The 25,997-nt window shown below is 51.1% G+C and overlaps 3 protein-coding genes across 10 annotated transcripts in view; 1 reads left to right on the forward strand and 2 right to left on the reverse strand.

The window, feature by feature from the left end:
• The first annotated feature begins 861 nt into the window (after window positions 1–861).
• On the forward strand, window positions 862–10,470 carry Tmem140 (transmembrane protein 140). 3 transcript variants are annotated; one of them, XM_052173424.1, is made up of 3 exons: window positions 862–1,094; window positions 6,931–7,070; window positions 9,115–10,470. In XM_052173424.1, the coding sequence occupies exon 3, from the start codon at window positions 9,141–9,143 to the stop codon at window positions 9,696–9,698; it is 558 nt and encodes a 185-aa protein (XP_052029384.1). In that variant the 5' UTR covers window positions 862–1,094; window positions 6,931–7,070; window positions 9,115–9,140; the 3' UTR covers window positions 9,699–10,470. The 3 variants fall into 3 exon arrangements, with proteins under 3 accessions (XP_052029384.1, XP_052029382.1, XP_052029383.1); XM_052173422.1 differs by lacking the exon at window positions 6,931–7,070 and having other exon boundaries at window positions 863–1,094; XM_052173423.1 differs by lacking the exons at window positions 862–1,094; window positions 6,931–7,070 and adding an exon at window positions 7,107–7,225.
• Window positions 10,319–14,745, reverse strand: Cyren (cell cycle regulator of NHEJ). Of its 5 annotated transcripts, none has more exons than XM_052173429.1 (4): window positions 14,533–14,745; window positions 13,363–13,390; window positions 12,146–12,221; window positions 10,319–11,312 (listed from the first exon to the last, which is right to left on the reverse strand). In XM_052173429.1, the coding sequence occupies exons 3-4, from the start codon at window positions 12,191–12,193 to the stop codon at window positions 11,034–11,036; spliced, it is 327 nt and encodes a 108-aa protein (XP_052029389.1). In that variant the 5' UTR covers window positions 12,194–12,221; window positions 13,363–13,390; window positions 14,533–14,745; the 3' UTR covers window positions 10,319–11,033. The 5 variants fall into 5 exon arrangements, with proteins under 5 accessions (XP_052029389.1, XP_052029388.1, XP_052029385.1 ...); XM_052173428.1 differs by having other exon boundaries at window positions 14,273–14,624; XM_052173425.1 differs by having other exon boundaries at window positions 13,139–13,390; window positions 14,273–14,624.
• Window positions 14,746–15,985: 1,240 nt separating this feature from the next.
• The window catches only part of Wdr91 (WD repeat domain 91), a 31,685-nt gene continuing 21,673 nt past the window's right edge, over window positions 15,986–25,997 (reverse strand). For both annotated transcript variants that reach the window (XM_052173416.1, XM_052173415.1), the window contains exons 11-15: window positions 25,749–25,917; window positions 23,634–23,742; window positions 22,890–23,002; window positions 21,040–21,237; window positions 15,986–18,105 (exon numbers count right to left, since the gene is read on the reverse strand). In XM_052173416.1, the coding sequence (XP_052029376.1) occupies window positions 17,941–18,105; window positions 21,040–21,237; window positions 22,890–23,002; window positions 23,634–23,742; window positions 25,749–25,917 (754 nt within the window). In that variant the 3' untranslated portion in view covers window positions 15,986–17,940. The remainder of the gene's footprint in view (window positions 18,106–21,039; window positions 21,238–22,889; window positions 23,003–23,633; window positions 23,743–25,748; window positions 25,918–25,997) is intronic.

Below are 25,997 nucleotides of genomic sequence, written 5' to 3' on the forward strand. Positions count from 1 at the left end.
AGTTTAAGACTAGAATAAAGATATTATCAGTTCGACAAACTTTTTTTTAAAAAAAATACCTTTGGTGTCCCTCATTTCTCAAGAAATCACCAGGGATTGAGTCTACCAAAAGTGAATACAGCCAAAAGCAGAAAAGCCTGGGGTCTGGAAATAAGAAAGCTAACCTAGCACGAAGGCAAAGGGAACCCCTGGGGCCAACCAAGACCCCAGTTGGGTGCAGGGTGTCATGTGGAAAGGAGAAACCCCACCAAGGCTTTGGGGTTACTGGGAGCTGTCTACTGTCTTTCCCAAGCTCACCCAGTTCCCAATTCCAGAGATCACGTGAGCAAGGGAGGCAATTTGTAAACTCGGGCCAAGAGTTCCCTCTCTGCGATATCAAAACTAAAAACTTTCTTTCTCTTTTACTTTGAAGAGGGATCACAGTGTTTCTGTTACTCCATAACTGTTAGGCATAACTTTGCTAAATGCAGAGTTCCAATCCAGAGGCACAGTCAAGATCATCGGCTGATTTTTGAAAAGAGAGTCCACGGCATAGGTGCCTTCCAAAGGAATGAGTAGAGAGGACCCAGGCTCCGAGAGCTGCACTGGCTGGAAACTTGGCCCCGTGAACTAAAGTCCCTCCCTAGAAAGATTCTAGGTCGCATTTCTCTGGAAGTTGCAATCCCCTGGAGCTCTGGAAGCTGGCATCAACTTTGGATTTTCGCATAGTAAAATCAGGATCCTCACCTGGCTCACTGCTCAGGCGATGTGTGTGCGCCAGCGTGGGTCACGTGTTCCCGCCAGCAACCAGAAGTTGTTTACACTCTTTTCTGAAAAGTCATAAGACACGGGCAAGTTAAAAAACGAAAGTGAAATCAGCTGATAGTGACATCAGTCAGCACAAATGTACCAAAGTTCAGAGAGCTGTTTACTTGAACGCGGCTGCCTGTGAGGGCAGGCAGAGCTCCCTGAGCTCTGAGCTGTGTCTGCTGTGGCTTCTCTCCTCGGCCCTGGTTTCTGGAGCCTGGCATTAGAAAGCAGCCCAAGAGAAAGAAGATCAACTCCCCGTACGCTGATTTCCATGACTGTCTCTCTAGGCTCTGGCATTGGTTTTCGTAAGTACACCCCACAGTTCCACAAGGGAGAAGAGGTGTTTACGGCTCCTGGACTTCACATTCTAGCAACATACAAAGGGGGGTAGCTGTGCTTGGTGCCCGTGGCCTCCTCTCTGCCAGGGAGTGATAGACCCTTTTACCTCTGTCCTGCCCCCATGCTCTTAAGCATCACTCGGTGTGTCTCTGCCTCCAAAACACGCCGAAGGTGACACTGAAATGGTTAGAAACACCCGGCTAGCTGCATGCAGCCGGGTCTCCAGGAAGCTTGGACGGGTAAATACCTGTGGCTTTGGAACACATTGTTCTCCAGAAGTAGGCAGACAAACAAAAACATGTCACTACAGCCAAACTGATACCAAGACTTGAAAAACACAAAGGAAAAATCTGTTTTCTTGTCCAAAAGAGAATTATAGGACATAAAAGATTTTAAGACCTGATGTCAAACCCCAAAACAAACTCATGGAGGGGTATTGTGCCTTGAAACGGCGCTTTTTTTTTTTTTTTTAAATTTGGGCTGATTAATAACTTCCATTACATTTCTTTAATCTGTAAAATCAAGTTGTTGGATAAGGAGAGAAAAGAAAAAACAGGGGAAGGGAGAGTGATCTTTCAGAGACAAAGTGAAGTGTGTTTTCAGTGTTTCCTCCCCTCTGGGTCTTCCTAATCACAGGTCTGAGATTCGGTGCCTGGACCAGGGCCCCACACATCCTGATTTCTAAGCTGCTATTTTCATCCCCACATTATCAAATTGCTGTGGTGACTTGTTTTTACAATGTCACTTTTCACAAACAGCACATAATTCTGGGACTATTTTAATGTGGCCTTCACCCAGAAACACCACAGCTAGCTGGCATTAGGACTTCAATTCTTCCGCCTCTCCTGTGCATCTTTCTATAGATGCCTTCACCACCCATGTGCTTTTGAACGGGCTGTCCTAAAAGCTGCTTTGTCATCCAGATGCACAATAAGCAACCTGTGTTACGCCTGATGTTGTGATACTCCGTCCTTGGTAGAGATTGGGGTCACATTCCTGATACTGCCTTGGGATAAGGTGATGAAAGTGGGTCACTAGGCCAAAAACACTTACGAACCTTAAAGTCAGAGTCACCGTGTTAGGAGGTGACTCTTGGCATATGGAGTGTCACCGAGGATGCTATCTACAGTTTTTTAGGGAAAATGGCACGTTACCCAGAGTACCTTGGAGGCATTGGAAACACAGATTTTTTTTCATGTTAGCTTCATTCTTTTGTGAACTACTTGTATTGCCTCTTCCAGTTTTATGCAGCAGTGTTTCTTGATGCTTGCATGAACATTCCATACGTTATGTGTATTAATTATCTCCAACTTATTGCAGATAATTTTCATGCTCATCAACTTACAATTCCGTATTGTTTTGACTGGTGCACAGAAATCTCCATTTAAAAAAGAAAAGCTAAATCTATAGTTTTCCTTGTAGTTTTGATGTGCTTTTATGCTCAGAATGTACTTTCTCATTCACAAATCAGAGTTTTGTTTTGTTTTTCTAGATTTTATTTGACATTGCTTCATTCTTGAATCCATGTGAAATTTATTTTGGTATATGGCATGGTGTCCTAAAATAGTTTAGAGCTTTTCATCTTCTTAATTTTTTTCTTTCTTTCTTTCTTTTTTTTATGGCTTGTTAATAGTCACTTTAGCATTTGCTAATTAATGGAAATTGGGCCTTAAACCTAATATCTGATTAGGTAGGGCTTTCCCCCCCCTGACCTGTGATATGGAACCATTTACATATTCCTGCTGATTCCTCTCCCCGTCACTTATCCTGTTTAGTCCTCCCCAGATCTTTTCAGAATTATCTCTGTAAAGCTCTATGTGGTTGTGTTCCAAGGAGCAGGAGCTTGGGGGCGGGGACATGTTATTTGTTCCACATGTTCCATGTGTCTTTGGTTCTCCAGGGCCCCTGGCTCAGAGATCCCAAAGGCAGCATTAGCGGGGTCAGGAGATGAACTCCTAGCCTGAGAAGGGGATGGTACACCTCCTCTGACCTGCGGGGAAGACGGGCAGGCAGAGCTCAAGAGCAGGCCAGGTCCTGGTGGAGATGGTAATCATCACTACGTTTGTCTCGAACATTCTTGTAACCTTCGTTCCCTGCTGGGTTGTCTGTTACTCAATGCCAATGAGCAGCAAAACAGTGGAACAAAGACCAAGTTAATATTAAAGGAGCCATTTAAACAGTTACTTCAACGCTTGCTGTCCATGCCTTCGTCTGGACCGTGCTTCTGGCTTTCTGTCACAGTCCTATGACTGTCTCCTCCGCTGGCCAAGCTGTTTTTATTTACACAGAAGACTGATCTTGAAAGCAAACATTACAGCATTCCATAGAGGCCACCTACACCACTAACCACACCCAGGCAACAGCTCCACCCTAGCCCAGGCTTGAGAAACTAGGACGTGGGCTCATCTTTCTGCCAAAGGAAGAACAACCCATTTCCCATTCTCCTTCCTTTCTATTCTGCGAGAGCTGCACCTAAGCCGCAGACTCTAAGCTTAAACACGTTTAGCTGAGCAGCGGAGTGGGCAAGCTTGCTCTCCCTGCAGCCTGTCAGAGTCTGCTGTTCCGCCTTTGCTCGCTGCACACAGCCCCCCAGCCTCTACCTCTACCTCACTCTTCTCCCCATAAATCGCTGCTTTAGCCTCAGGACCACAGCACACACGTGCACTTAGCATGTGCCCGATACTGGTTCATTCATAGGACTAGCAACTCCACCTCCCAAAGTCCCATGCAAAACCAGAAAATAATGACAGGAGAGGGACTTGAACCCAAGTGTTGTGGGAAGAATTTTTTTAACTGAACCAGAGGACAGTGGAGCGAGTGAAGAAAATGAAAGAGGAAGGAACTTATAAGAAGTCATGTGTGCTGTGCTGTCACGTGTTCTGCCACTGACAGTCAGTCAACCATGCCTGTCATCCAGGGAAGGTTTGTTGAGTACATTCTAGATGCCAGGAGCAGCCTTTGGTATTAAGGATAGAACAGAAAAAAAATTAGATAGCTGATAGATAGACAGACAGACAGACAGACAGATAAGGAGATGACACAGTTGGTAAAGTGTTTGCCATGCAGGTGTGAGCCTGAGTTTGAGACTCAGAATCCTCGTAAACAGCTGAGAATGTTGGCCTGCATTGTAATCCCTGCACTTGGGAGGCAGAAGCAGATGGTGCCCTGGGGCTCACTGGCCAGCCAGCCTCGCCTAATGGGTGATCTCTGGACCAATGAAAGACCCTGTCTCAAAAAATAAGATAGATGGCATTCCTAAGGAAAGACTGACACACCCAAGGCTGTTGTCAGGCCTCCACACATGTCTACACGCAAAGCAAAACAAAACAAACTTGACGACAGACAAAGCCGTTGTTCCCCTGGAATTCCCTTCGGCTGGAGGATGGGGCAGTCGGAGTGTCTTCTGTCAGACAGACAGTCATTCGTGCTGAGGAGCAGGGATGGGATGCCAGGCTGGGCTCACAGACGAAGAGGACGTTGCAGTTTCCACAGTGCTAAGCAAGGAAGCTGCGCCTAATCACAGAGCAGAGACCTGAAGGGGTGCGGTGGGGGGTGACAGTGGCAAGGGTCCTCAGACTGTCTTAGGTTTCCAGAAAATTCCAGAGAGGCCCCTGTGGTGACTGAGGAGGAGACAGCAAGAGGACTGGCAGTCTGAGGTAGGGCATGTAGTGACACTTGGAAGGGTCTCATGCTAAAGCAACAAAAAGAAGGCCGGAGCATTTTTAAATGTCACCCAAGAGATAAGAGCTCTAGAGTAGCAATGATTCCTCACCCTCCTGGGAGCATGCTCACGGCCCGAGAGCACCTGCCAGGCAGAGGATGCAACTCTGCTGGCCCGCGAAGGAATCAAATGTTAGCCATCTAGTTGATGTGTTTCCACAGGGGGAACGCCGACTGTGGGGACTTCCTGTGGAGGAACTTCAATCCTCTCTGCATAGTGTACAAACAAAACAACAACAAAGCACAGGGTTGTTCTGTGAGGCTAGCCTAGACAGAGAAGACAGAGTCCATGGGGCAGTGTTAGGGGTGCAAGAGGTGGCGGGCTGGTGTGTCCCAGGAGCTAGTAAGCCCTGCTGCCCTCTGAAATCTAGGCCTGAATCCCACGAGGCACTGGGGAAGGACCTGTCAAACAAGCAGCCACAGCAGGTTGGTTGTTTCCATGTAAGACAAAGGAGAGAAAGGGGAGCTCACGGGTTCTTAAATACCGAACATGCTAGCTAAATTGTGATCAGGGCAGTGACGAACTAAAAGTTAGAAATAAGTGTGCTCAGGGGAGCTCTTGATGTTTAGATGGTCGCCGCCAGTTTTGCATTGAAGGGGACAAGTGCCCGGTATAAGCTAGGAATGGAGGAGGTTGGTGCTACAAACCTTCCCTGCGGCAGGGAGCATCAGGCTCTGTGGGCAGTCTCCAGTTTCACTCGGAAAATCTTTAACCGGGAGCAAGTGTCAAAAAACAACGGGTCTCACCGCCTTTCCGCGCTTCTCCGGTGTTCCTCACAGGGGAGGGCAGCTGTCTCAGAGCCAGGTCTGCGGATACACGGCCGAGCTGTGCAGAGGGTCTCTGCTTCACTCACCTCTCGCGGCTGCACCTCACTGAGCAACGTCTCGGGCTGGAGAGACCATCTTACACACCCTCAAGGCTGTGAAAACAGGGCTCAGGGATCTGAGATCACTCTCAGTGTCACTTTTAAAATGATCCTGACAAAAGCATAATTATAATTCAGTGTGAAATGGCTTCCTGGCCATGCCCCTTTGGGCCACTAGCCCATTCTCCACTAGGATAACTCTAGAGATGCTTACACAACAAGCAAGCAAACCTCAACCTCAGACTAGCCTTCCTATTTCCACAGCGGGGGAAACCAAGCAGGTTTGAGTCACTGATTCCTCTGGTCATTCTCATGCTGTGGCCATCAAACCCCCATGAAGCAAAAGCCCAGATCAGGGGTCAGGCTGGAGACTGGTGCAGCAGGGAGGCTCTGCCCTACTGTGGCCTAGTGACAAGTCTGGGTCCTCTCTGCCCCAACCCCAGAGCATTCACAGGATAGGAAAGCTGAATCCCAGGATGGTTCCTTTTCAGCCAGCTTTGGGAACAAACCCAGGGCCTTGCGCATGTTCAAACGGCTTTTTTAAAAAGCAAAAGACCTCCACCGAAGAGATACAGCCGGTCAGTAATCCCTTGGAGAGGCTGAACCTTATCAAGCATATCAAGAATATGCGACCCTTGAGAGGAGGGGGTCAGATAGGCATCCGCCAGCAGGCAGCACATACCCGCACCCCAGTTATTCAGGAGCCTTGCTCCTGAAGGAGTTAAGCTCCAGTGAGTAAGGAGATGGTTGCCAGGTGGGAAACCTGACTTCCGCTCTCTGAACCCACATCACGTGGAAGGAAAGACCTGGCTCCTGCGAGCGTTCCTCTGACAGCCACACTTGTGCTATGGGCACACTCACAGAACATCCATAAAGGGCTTTGTAAGTTTAGCTGCTAGAAGGATAAATGTCTTCACAAGCATTTCACATAGATTATGAAACATAAAGAATCATTTATAAAAACTGTTAGCTTTTACAGCTCCAGGGAGCCCTTAAAGGTAACAGGAAGCAATTGTCGGGACATAGCCATGTGTGCTATAATGACACAAGGGAGATGCACTCGTGCGTGGATGCGACCCTAGCCACAGAGCATGGGAGGAAATATGCTCCCTGGTCACTCTGACCAGAAGCTACAGATGATTTCTACTCTTTTCCCACACTTTGACATGTTTTAATAGTTTTCTGAAACCAGCATGCATTGCTTTATTACAAACAGGAAGAAGTTCATCTAAAAGTGGCCACCGTGACTCAGCAGTCTCTGGAGCTGCTTGCTCTCCGAAGGAAGTTGAGCTTATCACAGGAAACTAGGCTCCTTTGTGCCCACAATGTGATCGCCAGGGCTGTCAGAAAACCAGGGTGAGGAAGGCTGCCGGACAGCTAGGGGAGTGTCACACGGGGTTTTCAACCAAGTATACAGGCACTGTGGCTAGTCACCAGCCTCAGGACTCTGAAGAGACTGGTGGTAAAATGCCAGTGACAGACAAGGCCCCTCAGGATGCTCGGACACTCAGGTATACGCCTAAGGGTCCCTCAGGATGCTCAGACACTCACGGTGTATGCCTAAGGGTCCCTCAGGATGCTTGGACACTCACGGTGTATGCCTAAGGGTCCCTCAGGATGCTTGGACACTCACGGTGTACGCCTAAGGGTCCCAGAGGGCGTGTGCGTCCGTTCCTTCCACAAACTTTCATCCTTCTCAGGATGAAACAGACAGAGACCGTCCCTAAGGAACACTGCATTCTCCTATCTCTTCCAGCTTCCGGCCTGCCCGAGGCGGCTGGAGAGAGGCTGAGTGTAGGCACTGCCTGGACTGAAAAGCTTGGCCACAAGAAAGCAAGTGCAGAGGACAAAGAGACCTGAGTCCCGGTAAAACTCAAGTTCCAGGACAGACCCGATGCTAGAGAGCCTCCAGTGCCAGGCCGAGGAGCAAAGGCTGAACTCGGACTCTAGGCTGAGCAGAGGAGAGCCGGCCAGGCCTGCCTTCCCCACGGGCCTGGGCCTGGGCCTGGGCCTGCGCTCCGTCCCTCCCATTTTCGAGTGTTCTCCTCTCTGTGGCAAACCTTTGGGAAGCCAGGCGTGATGGCACATGCCCGTTATCAGCATTTCAGAAGATGGGGCAAGAGGATCTTAGGGTTTGAGGTCAACTTGGGCTACACAGCGAGATTCTTATTTCAGAACAAGGCAAAACAAAACAGTAACCCTCCCAAACCGCCAAAAGATCAGTTGGGAGAAAATGAAGCCTGCTCTGCCCAAGCAACAACCAGGATGCAACCTGGGAGCCTCCTGTTTGGATGGTGTGTTTAGGTTAGCCCTTGAAGCTTGGTCAGACAGTGAACTTGGTGGCTTCTCAGAGGAGGCGTGGTCAGCTCAGCACCGCTCCTGCCAGGGCCCTTGTTTGTGGCTTTTTTTTTTTTTTTTTTGGAGACATGGTCTCTTTACATAGCCCTGGCTGCCTGAAACTCACTCTGTAGACCACGCTGTCCCTCAAACTCTGAGATCCACTTGCCTCTGCCTCCAAGCACTGGGATTGAAGGCAGGTGCCGCCATACCCGGCCTATGAAGTAAATGTTAGGTATCCATTAATCGTGTTTTGAAGAATATCTCAATGGCTATGAACAACACCCACAACAGTCAGTGAAAGTCACTGTATTTAACCCTGTGCTTTAAAGACATACAGTCACATGGGGAAGATATCTGTGGAATAGGAACAGGGCTTTTTACTATGGTGGTAGTATAATTTTTTCTTTTAAAAAATTTTCCAGAATTTCCTAGAATAATAGATTACTATTGTTATGGGGTGGGGCAGAGAGACATATTTTAAAATCAGCAGTGTATACTGGTGTGATTTCATCCCAGGAGAGGTTCAGTTCCCTAAAACGGGCAGGTACACGGGCCACTGCTCCTCCACACAGCTCACAGCCAGCCAGCCAACCCAGCCATAGAGCGGTGCTGACCACGCACACCCAGAACACAGACACTGGTCTGACGTGTAGCCTCACTGGGTAGTTTCTCAGTTCCCTAAATGGTTGTCAGCAGCAACCGAGCTTAGGCTCAGTCAAGCCTCGAACACCTACCTCAAGCTGCAGCCCCAGCTAACAGTGAGGCTTGCCCTTCTCCCTCACACCTCCAAAGCCACCTCTGTGAGGATCTGAGGCTCTCTCAGAGAGCTGCCAACAGCTTACAGCATCTATGCTGCAGTGAACCCCTTGATCTGAGGGCTGAGGCTCAGGACACTTCAGGTTTCCATAGCTGCCCAGTTCCTTCTAACCTCAAACCAGTTGGTCACTGTGAGTGGGACCTGGCTGTGACTTGGGACCTCCTGTCTACATGAGGGCAGAAAGACTAGGAGTTTGGAAACATAAAGAAAGGGCTGGATACTCACTGGTGTGACCTTTTCCAGGCCGCCCCCCTGCAACAACAGAAGACATGGCTAACTCCAGGCTGTGGCGGAACAACTGCCTGCCCTTCGTGGGCATCATGATCCTGGTGGCCGCCGTCCTGGCCCTGATGTTCTACGCTCTCCTCTGGAAGGCAGGCAACCTCGCTGACCTACCTAACCTGAGAATCGGCTTCTACAACTTCTGCCTGTGGAAGGAGGACATTGGCTCGCTACAGTGTTACAACTTCCCTGAGCTGCAAGTGCTGGGCGTTCCTCAGGTTGGCCTAGCCCTAGCCAGACTTGGAGTGTACGGAGCCCTGGTGCTCACAGTCTTCGTCCCTCTGCCTCTCCTCCTTGCCCAGTACAACAGAGATGAGGGAGAGTGGCAGCTGGCCGTGGGCTTCCTGGCGGCATCCTCTGTTCTGTTGGCCAGCGGACTAGGCCTCTTCCTCTCCTTCGTGTGGAAGTGGCTCAGGCTCTCCCTCTTGGGGCCTGGATTTCTAGCTCTGTGCCTAGCCCAGGGTTTCCTCTTCTTCTTGCTTGTGGCCACCGTTATGTTCCCGCCGCGGGATAAGAAGGACAAGAACCAGTGGGAGAACTGTTAGTCCAGGCTTACAAAGGCTTATGGGATTGCAAGGGTTCCCCATTTCAACTGTGCTCCGAGAAGGTGCCAGAGAACCTGTGGCTGGGTGGGCCCTGTCAACCGCCCTGTGTCACAGCTAACGTTGGTCTCGAGCTCGCTCTGCAGATGGGACCACCCACTGAGCAGAAGGGCTGTGGTGTCAAGGAACCCAGAGGTGGCTTGGAGGGCTGGGGTACCTGCAGTTTCTTAGGATACCATGTAGCTCTTTAGCATGGGTTCCTGCATTAATCAAACAATCCTCACCATAGCCCCAAGCAGGTGGGAGTCTGAAATTTCCAAGCTATCTTGGCAAAGTGTCAAACTAGAACTCTGTGACGGTTATGGCAACAAATGGGACAGTTAGCAAAAAACAAAAACAAAAAAACAAAAAACTGCTTTAACATTGAGTCCTGTCAGCACAAAGAGGCCTCACTGGCTTTTCAGGGTCCCCTGAATGGGTCCCTGGACCTGACAGCAAACAGGAACCAGCTGTTAAATCATTCTTGTGACCCAGGGATGCAGACACCAAATGTGCCAAATTCTGGAAGGTGAACAGGGTTGAGTAGTCACCACAACCACACGTCTCCTCACCTTACCCAGAACTGGAAAGGCAGAAGCACGGTCTTTATTACACATTAGGACATCAGTATATATACATAATTTTTTTCAGTGTCGGTGTATCAGAAAACCTATGTGGCAATGCGTCCTTCATTCTGTGCTCATCAAAAGCCAAAGTGAACACAAAGAAAGGTGGACTCTGGTGTGATCTTTTGTCCTTCGCGTCCTGTGTCCCACTCTCCTTACAGATGTACAGGAACCAAGGTGGAGGCCCCAGGAGGACAGGGCCTATGGCTCTCCGGTCTGATAGAGCCTCCTGCTCCTAGACTGGCAGGGGCTGTGGGCAGCTGCCAGCCCGTTTGGTTGGAAGCTTCCTGCTGGGCTGTGTCATGAGGGAGACTGTTCATAGGTTTTGTTTTGTTTTTTTAAGTCAAGATCTGGCTACCCATCTAGAATTCCCATGTTCTCAGCAGCTCTATTTTTCTTTGCTTCCGGCCAGTAGGCCCAAGACCTCATTTTTACTGTGAATAAGACACAGGGCTGGAATTGCCAACCCTCAGAGGCAGAGGGCGGTGCAGGACAAGGCCATAACAGGATGCCTTTCTGCATCCTGCTACAGAAAATGTCCCACCCAAACTGACAGCCTCCTGGGACTGGAGGTTGGGAGCTAAGCCTGGTTTTCGTGGGTGGCAGGGGCGGGCAGCACCCTCAGATCCCAGCAGATCCCATGGCTCTCGGCAGAAGCAGTGACCAGTTCATACTAACTGAAAAATATCTCCCTGACGTACTTTAGCGAGTCTTCCTCCTCCTTTTCCCCCTCAGGACTTCTGGCACAGGGAGAACTGGATGCTTCAGGTCCCTGGGGAGGGCTGAAGCCTAGAGCAGGCGAGTCGTTCCCGCTGCGGTCTTCTTCCTCACAGCTGCCCTGGCTGCTCTCCGGGGAGCTGGTGTGAGGGGACGTGGAACAGGGCGGGGAGAGCTGCAGCTTATCAGTGGCCTCCAGAGAGGGCCGTTCCCAGGGCCTTTCCTGTTTCCGGCCCTGCAGAGCAGAAGAGATGGCAGTCTCAGCATGAGCAGCTCATTTCCCCGACACACTAGTTTGACGGTGGCTGTACTCTGAGCCAACCGAAAAGCCAGCAGAGTACATGACCAGGCCGGGACATGCTCCCATCCACCCCACGGGCAACCACCCTTTCTTCACTCCACACCTCAGGTTCAGGACCCATGAGGGACAGCAGAGTAGAAAGAAAAAGGATCCAACTGAAAAAGCGGCTGGAAAGGTGAGACACGAGACCACCAGGAATCCCGGCCACAGAACGTGCTGCGGGCCTAACTGAGCCCTCCGCTAGCTGGCCACAGAGCCTTGATTTCCTGGGGATAGCAGTATCCTAGATCAGTGCATCTGGGCTGTCACAAGCACTGGCAAGATGATGCACTGCTCTAAAGCACAGAGAAATCATGAGAACTCTTCAACTTCACAGCAGGGTTGTTCTGACATCTTCAGGAAGCCAGGAAACTTCCACAGCCTTCTGCTAAGGAGAGGCACACTGGGAAGGTGCGTCTTCCCCAACAGGTAGCCTTCCCAAGAACACATGTGAACACTTGAACACTGCCCTTCTCATACATGTCAGAACGCTTCCGCACAGGTGCCGGCTCTCCCTCACACCCACCTTGCAGCTAGTCTCAGAGGCTCACCCCACGTGACACACACACCACAGACAGTGGCTGAGGAGAACCTGGCTGAGAAGAGGAAGCTGTGGGACCTGAGACAGCCTGGGAGTGCCTGTCCTACCAGGAGCAAGGACCTATGCTAGTTCCGACCCATGAGTAGTCGCCAGCCATAGGAGTCAGAAGAGACAGGACGGACGTTACCTCAATCAGGATCCCCAGCGCCACGTCTACCATTTCAGCTTCATTCATGCAGTACACAGTCTCCGTGGCAGGGGCTCTGAAATAAAGACACGAAGTCACAGCTGAGGGCAGAGGGGCTCACGAGAAGGAAGGGAATGGAAGCACCCCCAGGTGGTGGGGGAGTTACTGCTTCTCGGAACTGAAGAGTTTCCTCATCCTAGTGTCTCAGGGAGAGGGCACAGGGCAGCCCACCCTCTGTGGTTTCCCTCACAGGATCAGGGACTAGGCATGGTGGCTGGCTTCCCACCGTTCCTCCTTGAAACACTGTGGGCTGCCGGGTGTAGTGGTACACACCAACACTAGGGAGGCAGAGGCCAGTGGATCTCTGTGAGTTCCAGGCCAGCCAAGGCTACAGAGAGAGACCCTGCCTCAAAAGCAAACAGTGGACATAGCAAATACAGGCCTCCAGGCCAGAGCCCAGTTTGTATGTGAATGTGAGGGTTTTGTTTAGACGGGGCTGTGACCGCTGCTGAGAGAACAGGGGAGAGCCAGCAAGCGTGTGCAGTTTCTAAGAGAATGGAGGCGCCCTACTTCCTTCCCACGTGATAAGCTCTCCCACCCTGACTACCAGCATTCACCCAACTCACAGCCGCTACTTCAGATTCCTTGACTGTCTGTCCGAAAAGCCCTGTGCACAGGAAAGACAGGCACCACTCGGCTGACTAGATTGCAGACCCATTGGTCTTGCTTTTGTCACAACTGAAGAAGAGATAAGCTCTGAGCAACTAGCTTCCGAGGGCGTGGTCCGTATGCAGAGCTCACCGCCTGCACAGACAGCCAGATGGCAGGGCCTCACCTGCACAGAGCTCACCGGCTCACCCATGTGGTAGTGCTTCTCTGGGAGGGACAAGCTGAGACCTCAAGGCTCTGCTGGAAGGACCCACCTCATGGCCCCGCCCACTCTGACAGGCCAGGAGAGCTACTGAGAAGCTCCCTGACCTCAGGCTGTCCCACCTTGTTGCTGCCCCAACTCGCCCAGCCGCTCTCTGCTTCCTCTTGGCTGTCTTCACTGATACAACCTTTCTCTCATTCACAGGGGCTGTCATCCATGAGGGAAGGATCCTCTTTTTGTTCTCAGATTTTAGGGTTTCCATGGCTAGAGTTTTCCAGATTCAGTGACTTGCTTCTCTAGAGCAGGACCAAAAATCACAGTCTCTTGCCACACCGGCTCAACTCACCCCAGTAGGTGCCGCCAATCTTGAACGCCTACAAGGAGGAACCAAGTCAGTAGATTCTAGTAAGTCAACGCTCTTTCAGTTACCAGCAATAATTGCTGTTCAGTGTCGGGCAGGCCTGAGGTGAGCCAGAGGTGAGTTCACATGGAGGACCAGTGGCAGACAGGACGATGCGGCCTGCAGACAAACTTCTGTGACCCCTCCACAGCTCTGTGCCCCACACAGGGAGTTGGAGCAACAAGAAATGTTTTCCTGTCACTTCTGCATCCCAAGAGGAAGGAAACAAGGGGACTTTAGTCTCCCTTTCCTCTGCATCCCAATCATCCGTGATGATCTCTGTCACTTCTGACAGCCAGCTTCTCACCTCTACAGTGAATTTACTGTTAGAAGTAAACATTCCTTCTAGACTCTGCTCAACTACCTAGCAACAGCCAGGTACAAGCCTGGCTTGCTATAAAAGGACTGTTTGGCCTCTCTTAACATCTCTGACCCTTTTCTCTGACCTAGACCCTGGCCTCTCTCTCTCTCCTTCCCCTTCCCCCTCCCCTCCTCCCTTCTTCCCTCCCTCTCTCTGTCTCTCTCCCCTCTGTCCCCTCTTTCTCTGCCTCTACTTCCTTCTCAATCCCCCTTCTCATGCTCCAAATAAACTTCCTTTTATACTAGACCGTAGTATGGTTGATGGGGGGGGCGGGGGGGGGGGGGGGCTCAGCATGGCCGCTAAGGCCGCACCATACCGCATCTTACAAAATACATCAATTACTAAAACCCCAGGGCCTTCTAATTCATAGATTTCATTAGCCAGTGCCCCCCTACCCCCAACATGCACCACTAGATCGTTTTTTGGCTCATCCAGAATGACTGTTTATAACTTCATTTAAAACAAACAAGAAAACTAGGAGGTCATCATCCTAACCTGTCCAGTCACAGAACAGAAGTCGGTAAGAGGAATACGATCCAGTGAATGACAGTGTACAGAGATGACTCAGACCCGGCAGTACATGTGTATCATCACGTTCATTTTATAGGCGAGAAACAGATGTAGAGTTAAGAATTAGCGTGCACAAAGTCGCAGAAAGCTGGACATCAACCATCGAGCCAGGTCTTGCCCACCGCAAGGTTTCTGGAGCTCAGTGCTGATGGGGTCGGGCCCGTTGGGTCTCTGGAAAATCTCACCCAGAAGGCACACGCGGGACCTCGCTGCACTAGCGCGGAGCTGGCCGCGCCACTCCCTCCCTACCGCAGAGGGCGCAGTGCGGAGAGCCGGGGACAGGACGGGGCCGTGGGCAAGAGCGGAGGGCGGCGCCGCGGTCCTCTCGGTGGGTTCCGGGGATTCCGAACTGCGAAGCGTGCACGCACCCACTGCCCGCCCCTTCCGGCTCCTGCGCGCTCTCGGCGCGCGCGCTCCCGACCGGGCCGCTGGCTGGCCCCGAGGCGGGTGCCCCCTGCAGACCGCGGGTCACTTCCTCAGGCGCGGGTTTCTGTTGGCTGTTGTTTGTGACTGAGGGGCAGCAGCGGCAGGCTCTTAGAAAGCGGCCAGTCAGTAAGTAGGGGAAGCAAAGGGGTTCTGTTTTTGACAATCCTGCCAGGGGATCCCCCAGGAAACCAAACACGTCCCACGAGACGGGGTGCCTGGCAGTTCAGGAAGAGAAATCAAACTCCCATATACTGCTTTACAATCAGGTTGGTGGTCCAAGGTTCCCTCTGCAGAAGTGGAGGAGGTGCCAGGTGTCCGGAATCTCTCGGCTAAACTCATTCATGATTTAATGCAACCTGGGTGGTTGGGATAGAAGCCACGGGAGACAACGACTGAAAACACGCTGGAGCAAAGGGAACCTCAGGTCTGATTCTGTGTGCCCCCAAACGGAGAAATCAAGAGTGACTATGTGCGATTTACAACAGCAGCCAACAGTGCCCTCTGGACTGGTGCACCCGCAGCTCCCCAGTTGAGCATGCTTTCCCCACGGCCTTTCCCTGGCTCGTGAATGCTAATCCTCAATCTTAAACTGATATCCTGGACCAGGAAGTTCAAGGCCCCAACTCTTAATGGGATAAACCAATGGCTTCCAATCCCACAAATGACCCCTGGAGTCATTTTAGCTGCTCTTGAACCAGACCCGGCTGCAACCTTTCTGGGAGGGCAGCCCCTGGCTGTCAAGAAGGTAGCATTCAGGCTGGAGAGAAGGCTCAGCGGTTAAGACTGCTCTTCCAGAGGTCCTGAGTTCAATTCCCAGCAACCACATGGTGGCTCACCACCATCCATAATGAGATCTGATGCCCTCTTCTGGGATGTCTGAAGACAGTTACAGTGTACTTACACATTAGATAAATAAATAAATCTTTTTTTTTAAAAAAAAAAGTAGCATTAAAGTTGATGACTTTAAATAGTCTTCAACTTCACCTGCTGCGAGCCAAGCATGTCTAAAGCTGGGAGAAAGGGCATCCTTCCATCCTTTGATTTCCTTTGATTCTTAATAATTCCCCCAACCCTACACATCACTTAAAATGTCTCCATGGCCACCCAGCAAATAAGGCAAAAGACAAGAAACACGTGTGGCTGCATACAGAGCCTGTTGTCCGCAAAGACCCCAGCAGGAGTGAGAGACCAAGCTAGGAGACTTGCCTGTGCTGGAGTCCACATGGGTTTTATTATTTTTAAATTGGCAGATAAATTGATTGGCTATAGTAACAAATGTCAGCTTCGTTTAGTCAGCCCGCCATGTAATCATTACTGCACTTCCAGACCTGATGCCGAGCTCCTGGGCACGCACGGGGTTGGGGCTGAGCAGGGAGGGTCCTGAGCACAGGGAAGGAAATCCAGATTTGCAACTGCCAGGCAAAGTTCTCAGCCCCCGGAAGAGTGGTTCAAGGTTTGCAGTGTGACCCGCCTTCATGGTTGTGCTCCATGCCACCTCCACTCAAGGACTGCAAAGGAAAAAGCCCTATTAAGGCCTGCAAGGGGTCCAAACAGGTGCTTTGAAGGGTGTTCTTCCTGGGAGGGGCTGGGTAGGAACAGACAGGCTCTGGAGTGTTCCTTCTGTCTCTGAGCCTTAGAACCACTACTTCAGCAAGTTGTGGAATACACCGGGAAGAAAGAACATGCCATACATGAGACACAAGAACTAGAGGAAAAGTCACGCCTCAGGCTCTTGACTCAGATAGAGCCCAGAACCACAAAGCTGGGTGGGACAGATGAGGCTGTGTGTCAGCTGGAGTGGAGAAATGGCAGGGGACAGATTGACCCCTTCATGTCAGCATGGACATGGGTACACCAGATGAACATGAGATGGTGCCGCGGATAAAGCCACTTGCCATGCAGCCTGGCCACCTGAGTTTGATCCCCCAAATACACACAGAGGTGAACAGAAAGAACGAAGTCTACACCAAGTTGTCTTGTGATCTCTGCTGTGGCATGTCCCACCCCAGTGCCCGCCCACCCAGCACACACATGCACACGAATAATAAATAGTAACTATGAGACATAGGTTTTTCCTATATGTCACTTTCTGCTTTTCCTTCTACCCCAAAGGGGGGCCCAGGTCTCGACACCTCAAAACTCCCAGGTGCTTTTCCCTCTGTAGGCACCTGGGAGTTACCAACCCCACAGCCCACAGCTAGCCTGGAGCCCAAAGCAACTATCCAATGACTATTCCGAGCAGTCACTGTCCATGGAAGTGGCATGCCCCAGGCAGGTAACAAGGTCACCCATGCGAAATGTGGGAAGCCCGGGGCCCCCTGACCCTATACCAGCTCTTTAATGAGGCCGGTCGCAGCAGGAGGATGTAGGACTGACAAGGGATGGGACTCGTGATCCTCCCAAGTGAGCGACCAGAGCAGAGGGCATGGAAGGAGTGCAGTCGTAGCTGATCCAGCAGAGCCAGGCAAAGGTGCAGACTGCTGCTGTTATTGACTCTGGGAGAATGAGGGAGCCACCAAATGAGGGGCTCTGGGACAGAAGACCCTGAGGCGCAGGAGCTGGAGGCCCAGATCTCAGGCCTGTTATTCGGAGAAGCCTCTTAACCAACAGCTTTCAGGTTCTGCAGAAGATACTCAGATCTTGGCTTGAGGCCAGGAGAGGGCACTGCGGGCCACATCTCAACTCTAACGGGGTTCTGTCAGAAACTTGCTCGCTGAGGCTAGTGAAAGGTAAAGTATAATAACCAAGGCAGGGAGCTGTGACTACCACCAGGGCCAGGTGACTCACATATTCCAGAAAGAGACACCAAGTGACTGTAAGAGCATTATCTCGCTCTGATTTTTCCCCCTTAAAACAGAAAAATAAGCAGTTATGTACAAAATTCGGTCAATGCCTCTTGGCCCGAACACGGTGTGCACTGCGGCTCCTTGCTCAGCATCTGTCCTGTGTTCCATGCACGCTCTGCTCCAGCCGCAGTTCCAGTCTCACAGAGTGCCCCACACCTCCTCCTGCAGGAGCTGCGTCCCGATGACTGAGACCCCTCGGCTTGGTGGCTTTCCTGAAGATCCACAGCCCTGGCAGGGCAGAACCAGAGCTCTGTCCTGCCTGTCTCATCTCTCTTCTGTCAGAGACAATTCTGTTTCCCGCGTGTCACTGCAGGCCGGACATCAGAGCTTATGGGCTAGGAGGGTGGTGAGCTTGATCTTGCCGTCCATGGAGGCTGTGAGGCACGTTCCACAGTCCATGGCGGTGCTCCAGTCCACGGTGACCACAGGGGCACGGTGGCCACCCAGGCTCAGACAGTTTTCTAGAACTTTCTCTTCACTGCCCAGCTGCAGGAAGACAGGAGTGGAGAGGCAACATTAGCAGACATCACTCACAAACATACACGCTTTAACCCAAAGCTTTTAGTGTCCAGCAACTGCCTTGAACCACGGAGTAGCCACCCCAATCTGAGGGTGTGGCCTGGCCCACACCCCGCTCTTCTGGAAAGTCTGTTTATACCTTCGCTTTCCTGACCACAGGCAGTCCACCTCATGTGGAAACCAAGTCCCTGAGATGCTCTTCAGAAGATGGCATTTTCTCTGCGGCCCTGACCTATCTGTGGGCGAGTGCTCCTGCACCTACCTTGTCTGTCCCCACAGCATCCACCTGTTACAGCGTCACCTGCCAGCTGCTGGCTGCCTCTGTTGTGGGCCCTACTCATTCATCTGAGGTACAAGTCTCAGTGTGGGCATGCAAACTTTGGGAGGGCAGGGCCTCTATGACTAGCAGCGTCACTCCAAATGCGGCCAGGCACAGGAAGGCCTTGGTGAATGTGTGAACAAGCCTGCTGTCCAGCAACACATACGGGCACTCACACACACACACACACACACACACACACACACATCTAAAACTGTGCACATGTGTGAAGGGCCAGATGCTAACAGGCACTGCCCTGAGAACCAGAAACAAGATGGCTCCTAGCAACACTAGGACACCTGTGAGCAGCGGGAGAAAGCACTCACATCCACGAAGAGATCTCTAGAAGTGCTCTCAGTTAGATTATTTACGGATCGTAGAAATGCAATCTGAAGTTTAGCAGACGCCCTAAGTGACTGGAACATTCGTGGCACTTGGAAGCCTGGCAACCCGCCATCTGACTACAGAGCTGTCTGACTGTGCGTCGCATATACAGATGGGGAAAAGGCTGCATGCCTTAAAATAAAATGTATATACAACCATCCCTCCACATAGACAACAAGGAACAGCTCTCCCAGAAGTTTTACTGCAATAAGCCTTAAAGAGGAAAACTAGGCTTGTAAGTAGCGTTTCAGGTGTCCTGAAACCACACGAGACCGTGCAGCTGACAGCTGTGGGAGGGTGAGAACACAGCAATGCTGCCCTCTGCAGAAAGAGGAGCCTTGCTGACGGCAAACCCAGGTCTCACTGAGCAGCCATCGGGTCTGTGTGAAGCTCCTCATTTCCCACTCAGCCCACACAGAGTCTCCCACTGGCCTCTGCCCGGCCTGAGGCCCTAGGAGTGTCCTCTCCCATATTCCCGACCCCTTCTCTTTCTAGTCCACAGACTGCAGCCTCCCTCTAGGTCTTCCTGAGAACTTGGACCCCACCCAGGTTCCCTGGGAACTGCTCAGGACTTAGCTGTCTGTCACCTCCTTTCATTGCTGTTTAACTTGTGTGGGAACCCCAGGCAAGCACAGATACTGTTTAACCCCTTGGTCCACTCTTGCAGTACAGGGATGCCAGGCCTAGCACACAACTGCTGATCAAACCCAAGCTGTTTGTTGACTGACAAGCAGTGGCATCAGACACTTAGAGGACCCCTTGGTCTCACAGACTAAACACCAGTGGCAGGGAAACCTCCCAAATGAGCACTGCAGGAGGGGAGGAACTCACAGCCCAAGACACCACGTGTCTTGGGCTCAGCCCTCAGAACTAATCTCTGGATGACCCGAGTCAGAAGGGCAGCACTCACAGTCTCTCAGTGGCACAAACCCCTGAATCAAACTGAGCAGCTCTGACTGGAGAGGTTTTATTTGTTTGCTTGCTTTGTTTTTGTTTGTGGTTTTCAATCTATAAACAGAAACAAAAACAGTGTGGACAAGCCAGCAAGAAGGCTTAGTTGGTAATGACACTTGCTGCCAAGATCAAGGATCTGAGTTCAATCCCTGGGAATCACGTGGTGGAAGGAAAGAACTGAGTTCTACAGGATGACCCCTGACCCCACCCCCCACCGCTCACCCACCCCACCTCTCATCAAAGAGAGATGGACAGATAGATAACTAGAGATAAATAGATAAACACAATCCATTCTTTTAAAGAGAGGGCTCGGTAGATAAGAGCACTTCTTGCTAACTCCTAGCATCCCAAGGGGCTGTTCACAAACACCTGTAACTCTGATTTCATGAGATCTGACACTTTCTTCTGGGTACCACCGCACACATGTACATAAATACATACAGCACGCAAGCACACATGTAAATGAAATCAGAACTATGCAGACAACTTGTATCCTAGACTGACAAAGGACACCTTGAATTTCTGTCTCACATGTAGAGCTTGGTGTGCTTGATTTACAGGCCTCCTGTAAAACAGCCTATTCTAAACCAGAAGCAATCACCTAGCTCAGACTCTTGAGGTGCATGGGCCCATACTCCGAAGCCCTTTGCCCTATTGATATCTTTGAGAATATATATTATTTCCAAGGAATAAGACAAGAAAAGGGCAGAATCAGATGCAGGGCACAGAGCACACGCAGCTATGCAGGACACAGGGCACAGAGCACGCTCAGCTATGCAGGACATAAGACAGAGAGGGCCACACTCAGCTATGCAGGACACAGGGTACAGGGCCACACTCAGCTATGCAGGACACAGGGCACAGAGCACACTCAGCTATGCAGGACACAGGGTACAGGGCCACACTCAGCTATGCAGGACACAGGGTACAGGGCTACACTCAGCTATGCAGGACACAGGGCACAGAGCACACGCAGCTATGCAGGACACAGGGTACAGGGCCACACTCAGCTATGCAGGACACAGGGTACAGAGCACACTCAGCTATGCAGGACACAGGGCACAGGGCCACACTCAGCTATGCAGGACACAGGGTACAGGGCCACACTCGGCTATGCAGGACAGAGGACACGGAGCACACTCAGCTATGCAGGACAGAGGACACAGGGCCACACTCAGCTCAGGTCAGCCAAGCTGACCTCCAGAGAGAAGTCCCTGTCCACCAGTTCTCTGTCACCCACTTACCTTGTAGATGAGACCCCCTGTAGCAGAGCACGTCAGCATGTAATTGCCCTCTGAGTCGAAAGCGAAGAGCCGGCCCCTGGGAACCTGAACCTGCTTGTAGCCACTGTAGCCGGACAGGACAAAGGGCCCAGTGGCGTCTGAAGGGAGGCTGTACTCTGACACCTTGAGGCCACTCCTGTGGATGTTCCACTGGATGAACTGTAGATACAAGGACAACAAGGCTCCCTCAGATAGTCACACAGAGGCTACTTCCCAGAGTCCCTCAGATCCCCCAACAGCAGTCACCATCTAGGCCTGGGAGACAGAGCCACAGCCAACCTCAGGCTGAGGCAACGGCCTCCCTCACCTTCCACAGCCTTGAAAAAAGCCTTTCATGAGGGGAAGCGACAAGGGCTGCCAGGACCGTGGTCTGCTTCCCAGTCCCATCTCTCACCAATACAAGTTTCTTCAGGGGAAAAAAAATATCTAGAAAGCAATCAATAGCTTCGTATCAAAGCCCAACCCTCCTCGTTCCTCTGGCCTGAGCACAGGAGAGGAAACTGGACAGTCATAGGCTTTGCAAGGTCCCCTGGTCTCCTGGGCAAGGTGGGTGAGCTGGTGTGGGGCGGTGCTTTTTTAGTCACAGTTAATATTGTCATTATTCCTTCCTGTATTATTAGAATTGTGGCCCAGTTAGTGTTTCTGGACCTGGGGACAAAGTATAGAGGACAGATGGACAGATTACAACACTTTTCAGTTGTTCAGCAGTGCAATCAAATCACAAGATGAGTGGTACATTCTGTGTTTCGCGTGCGATGTGGAGAGTGAATAGCCCAGACTGTAGACAGGCTACTCATTATCCCTCAAAGTCCTGCCCACATAACAGGACGTCGAGCTGTAACTTAAAAGCCTTACAGAGTTTCCAAGGGAAGAAATGAAACAGGACACAGTGGCACACATTTACAATCCCACCCCTATGGGAGACTGAGGCAGGAGCATCTTGGAGCCCAGGAAGTTGAGGCCAGCCTGGACAACAAACTAAGATGTGGTCTCAGAATAACCTAAGTAAATACATAAATAGGTGTGATGGCTTACATCTGGTATGCCGGCACTTAAGAGGCTGAGGCCAGGATTGCCCTGGGCTATAGGGAAAGATATGATCAGATAAATAGATAGGGTAGGTAGAAAGATAGATAGATAGATAGATAGATAGATAGATAGATAGATAGATAGATAGATAGATAGATAGATAGATACGTACATACATATATACATACATGCACAGATACATAGACAGACAGACAGACACTGGTTTTGTAATCACTGTTTTCAGTATAAAATCCCAGTTTTAGGAGGGTATATGACACAGCTAGTTCTTTCTCCTACTTCTGCCCACCCCTGACTTCAGTCCAAGGTCACTGTCATTCCCACTTCCTAACCTATGCTTCCACAGAGGAAATCTACACGAGCCTCATCTTTTACTGACTGAGCAGATGGGGTCTGCTTACTTTTTACTTCTGTGAACTCTGCTCAGATCTGTTTCCTCTTAGGATCCTTACTCCAGCTCATCAGCTAACCCCGTGCACTATCTTGTGACCATGACCAACCACACTCACCAAAGACTAGCTTCCCCCAAATGTGGTTCCATCTCTGGTGACATGAGTCAGTTTTGCCACAACTAGGAAGACGGATACAGCACTCCCATCTACAAGAACAGCCAACCCCACTGCACTCACTGAACCCCTCGAAGACGCTTCGAGGTAGACTTCTATATATCCTTATTTTGAGGAAGATAAAATGGAGGCAGAAAGAAGTCTATGGTCACAGAGCTCACGGACCATCCAGCCACCACCAACGCGGCTGGCACCTACCTTGCCGTCCTCGCCGATGCTGTACACGGCGTTCTCATCACAGCTGAATTCCACAGAGTAGACCTCTCCACAGTGGGCCTTCCAGCTCATAGCACACTCGTGCTGCTGCATGTCTGAGAGAGCAAGTCCACACCTGGTAAGGCCTGAGTGCATGGCAGGACCCCTCACCCTCTGTGACAGCTGCTCTAGCGGCCAGGGGCCCCCTGGGCCAGAAATGCTGAGCCTTCCAGGCCACCGGCCTCTGAGCAGCCTCCTGATTTGATAAAAGGGAGGCCTGGGGATTCTTGGGGATTGAGCTCACCTAGGGATCCTATAAGTTTAGGGAGACAGGAGTCCTTCATATCACACCTCTATAACTGTCCCCGAGCACCATGGAGATTTATCACATACATGTCACCTTATCCCATTTTAAAGCCTAGGCCTATCTTCCTGGAGACAGGAGACAAGCCACCTAACAGCACATGACTAGGATGGCACTGTTCTCCTGCGACCCCTTGTAACCTGCACAGGTGACAAGGACTCAGGTCAATTAGCTCAAGGTCAAAGGACTACTGAGCCCTGCCCTGTGCCATGTCTACAGACAGTAAGTGCATACAAGTGGACCGTTGTGGAAGCTTTGAAAACAGTGACCAAAAGTCAAGCTCTAGTTGCAACACGCTTCTAAAACTGGGCTTCTGCAGTGGCCCCGGCCCCGGCTGGGACGTTTAAGGAGGGGATCAGGACTGCTGGAGCACGCTGACGTACCAAAGAGCCGGATGACTCCATCAGCAGCCCCTGTGACCAGCAGGTTGCCATTGTGATTGAAAGCTGTGCAGTTGATGGCAATGGGCTCCGGGTCCAGCGAGAACTGAAGCTGGGGATGCAAACAGAAGCACCGTTAGCGGGCTGGTCCAGCGCAGACCCTACTGGCTCCCCCGCCAAGGCCTGCTTCTGAAAACACTATCTGAGTGTCTGTCAAAGTGCACTGACCGATGTGCTCTTCTGAGAGGTAACGCCACTGGGCCTACAGATATTCTAGCTTCTGCACGTCAGAGCAGTGGTGAGTAACCATATCTCAGCATCCCATGCTTCTCTTCCTCACGTGGGCTCCAAGCTAAGTCTTCCTGAACACCCCTGTAGCCAGCGGAAACTATCCGTCCTTCAGCTGCCTTTCACTGCAGGCAGCCCTGAGCGACAGAGGACACACACATCCCAAAGCTGCTCCCGGCCCTTCCTACGAGGCCCAACATCCACGGGACCTAACAAAGCTAGAGATGTAAATAAGATCTCAGGATATAATGTGATAATGAGGAACAGCATTCCAACAAGGCAGAACCCTCTGGGGACTAAAACTGCAAGGCTGCTGTCATTCACATACAGGCACAGTAGTGACCTGCAAATAAAGGAATCTGCTGAGACCAAAGACAAGAGGAGGGTGAGAGCCCTGTGGACCAGTGAACACAATACTCAGAAGCCTGAGCCCGGAGTGAAAGGTCTGGCCAATTCCCACACGCTGCTAAGACTCCGAAAAGCAACACCCTCCATGCAAGAATGAGCTAGAACTTCACAGAAAGTGCTAAAATAATGCACCTCTCTGCTAAACATAACCTCAGGCTAGTGTGGGTTTGCAAGCAAATTCACAATCCCTGCAGAGTCTGAGAATGGATTTCAAAGTTGTCAGTGGTTGGTGGAGCCTCCGGGAGCCTGGCCGAAGTGAAAGCGAGTCCTCTCCAGAGAAATGCAGCTGCCTATGCTCAATGAGGCTTGTGTGTGTCCCCAAGGAGAAAGGGCCAGAGACAGGAACCTGAGGCAGGAATCCACAGGACCTGGGGAGCTAAGGGGAAAGGAGCAAGCACCCTCAGGAGCAGCAGGGCTGGGACTAGCAGAACTCCAGAGCTTTCAAAATGAAAGCTGGAAGCCAGAGAGAGGCCTGCAGGGGAGATGGAGCAGGAGCAAGCCCTGTGTAAGGATGAGAAACAGGACCCGCTATGACCGTCCCCACAGGCTAATTAAAGATGGGACGCTGGGGAGGGCCTGAGCTGTCAAAGCTGAGGAGATGATGTCATGAAGGCAGTGGAGTGAGACAAAGGAAGAGTCCTTAGAATGCCAAGTTGGTGTTCTGAAAGGCAAGAGAGAACCAGAGCCGCGTTAACACTGGAAAAGAATACAACTAAGAATTTTCCAGAACTGGACAAAGACACAAATCCTCTTGCAAAGCTGCAACTTTAATTTTGCTTACCTTTATTTATGTATTGAGGGTGGGAATTTTATTCTTTTATTTAAAGGCAGGCTAACCTAGAACTCCTGCTCCTCCTGCCTCGACCTCCCAGATGCTAAGTGTGCAAGCATGCACTACCACAAAGAGGTTCAAAAAAAAAAAAAAAACCAACATTTTTTAGCTTAGAAAATCCATAGTGAGATGATACTCAGATAAGATCGTAAGAGCCAGACAGAGGGGTGGGCTACACCAAGCGCCAGCCTCTTGATTTCAGCACACACTGCCAGAGAAGACAGAGCTAGAGTTAGAGGGCAGGCCTGTTTCCAACTAGAATACAAAATTCTGAAAGAAAAAAAAAATAGGCACCCTGCAAGTCCGCACACATAAAGTGTGAAAGCCCAAGAAGCAAAAATAGGCTGTGTGTGCATGCAACTCTGCATGCATGTGCTAAGGCACCTGTTAAGCTGTAAGGAGACAGTAGTAACCCAAAATTCAAGACAGGATCTCTGTAAAGGGCGAAAGGCGACAGAATTAAGAAGAGCCGGTGAGTATCAGGACAGAGAAGAGGAGGAAGACGACTTGTCAAAAACACAGGGAGTGTGGGCAGCGTGCCCTCCAGGCAGCATGCCCAGCCCCAGGAGACCCACAGGCAGATCCCGTACCTGCTGCTTCATGGTTTTTGTATCCCACAGCAACAGCTTGCCAGGAACCTGGTTCATGCCTTTGCTGCCAATGTCTGGGGCTGAGGAGTCTGTCTGGGAGGTAAGGCTCGGAGCTGCGGCTGAACAGACGAAAGAGGCCCCATTGGGGCTGCAGGCAAGAGACAGGATTCTGCAATGTACACAGGGTTGGGTCAGACAATCATCACCACAGGCTCTGGGGTGATTCCCACTCCAGGAGGTGGGGCCCAC

The sequence above is a fragment of the Apodemus sylvaticus genome, chromosome 2 (genome assembly GCF_947179515.1).
Source record: "Apodemus sylvaticus chromosome 2, mApoSyl1.1, whole genome shotgun sequence".
NCBI classification, from domain to species: domain Eukaryota; kingdom Metazoa; phylum Chordata; class Mammalia; order Rodentia; family Muridae; genus Apodemus; species Apodemus sylvaticus.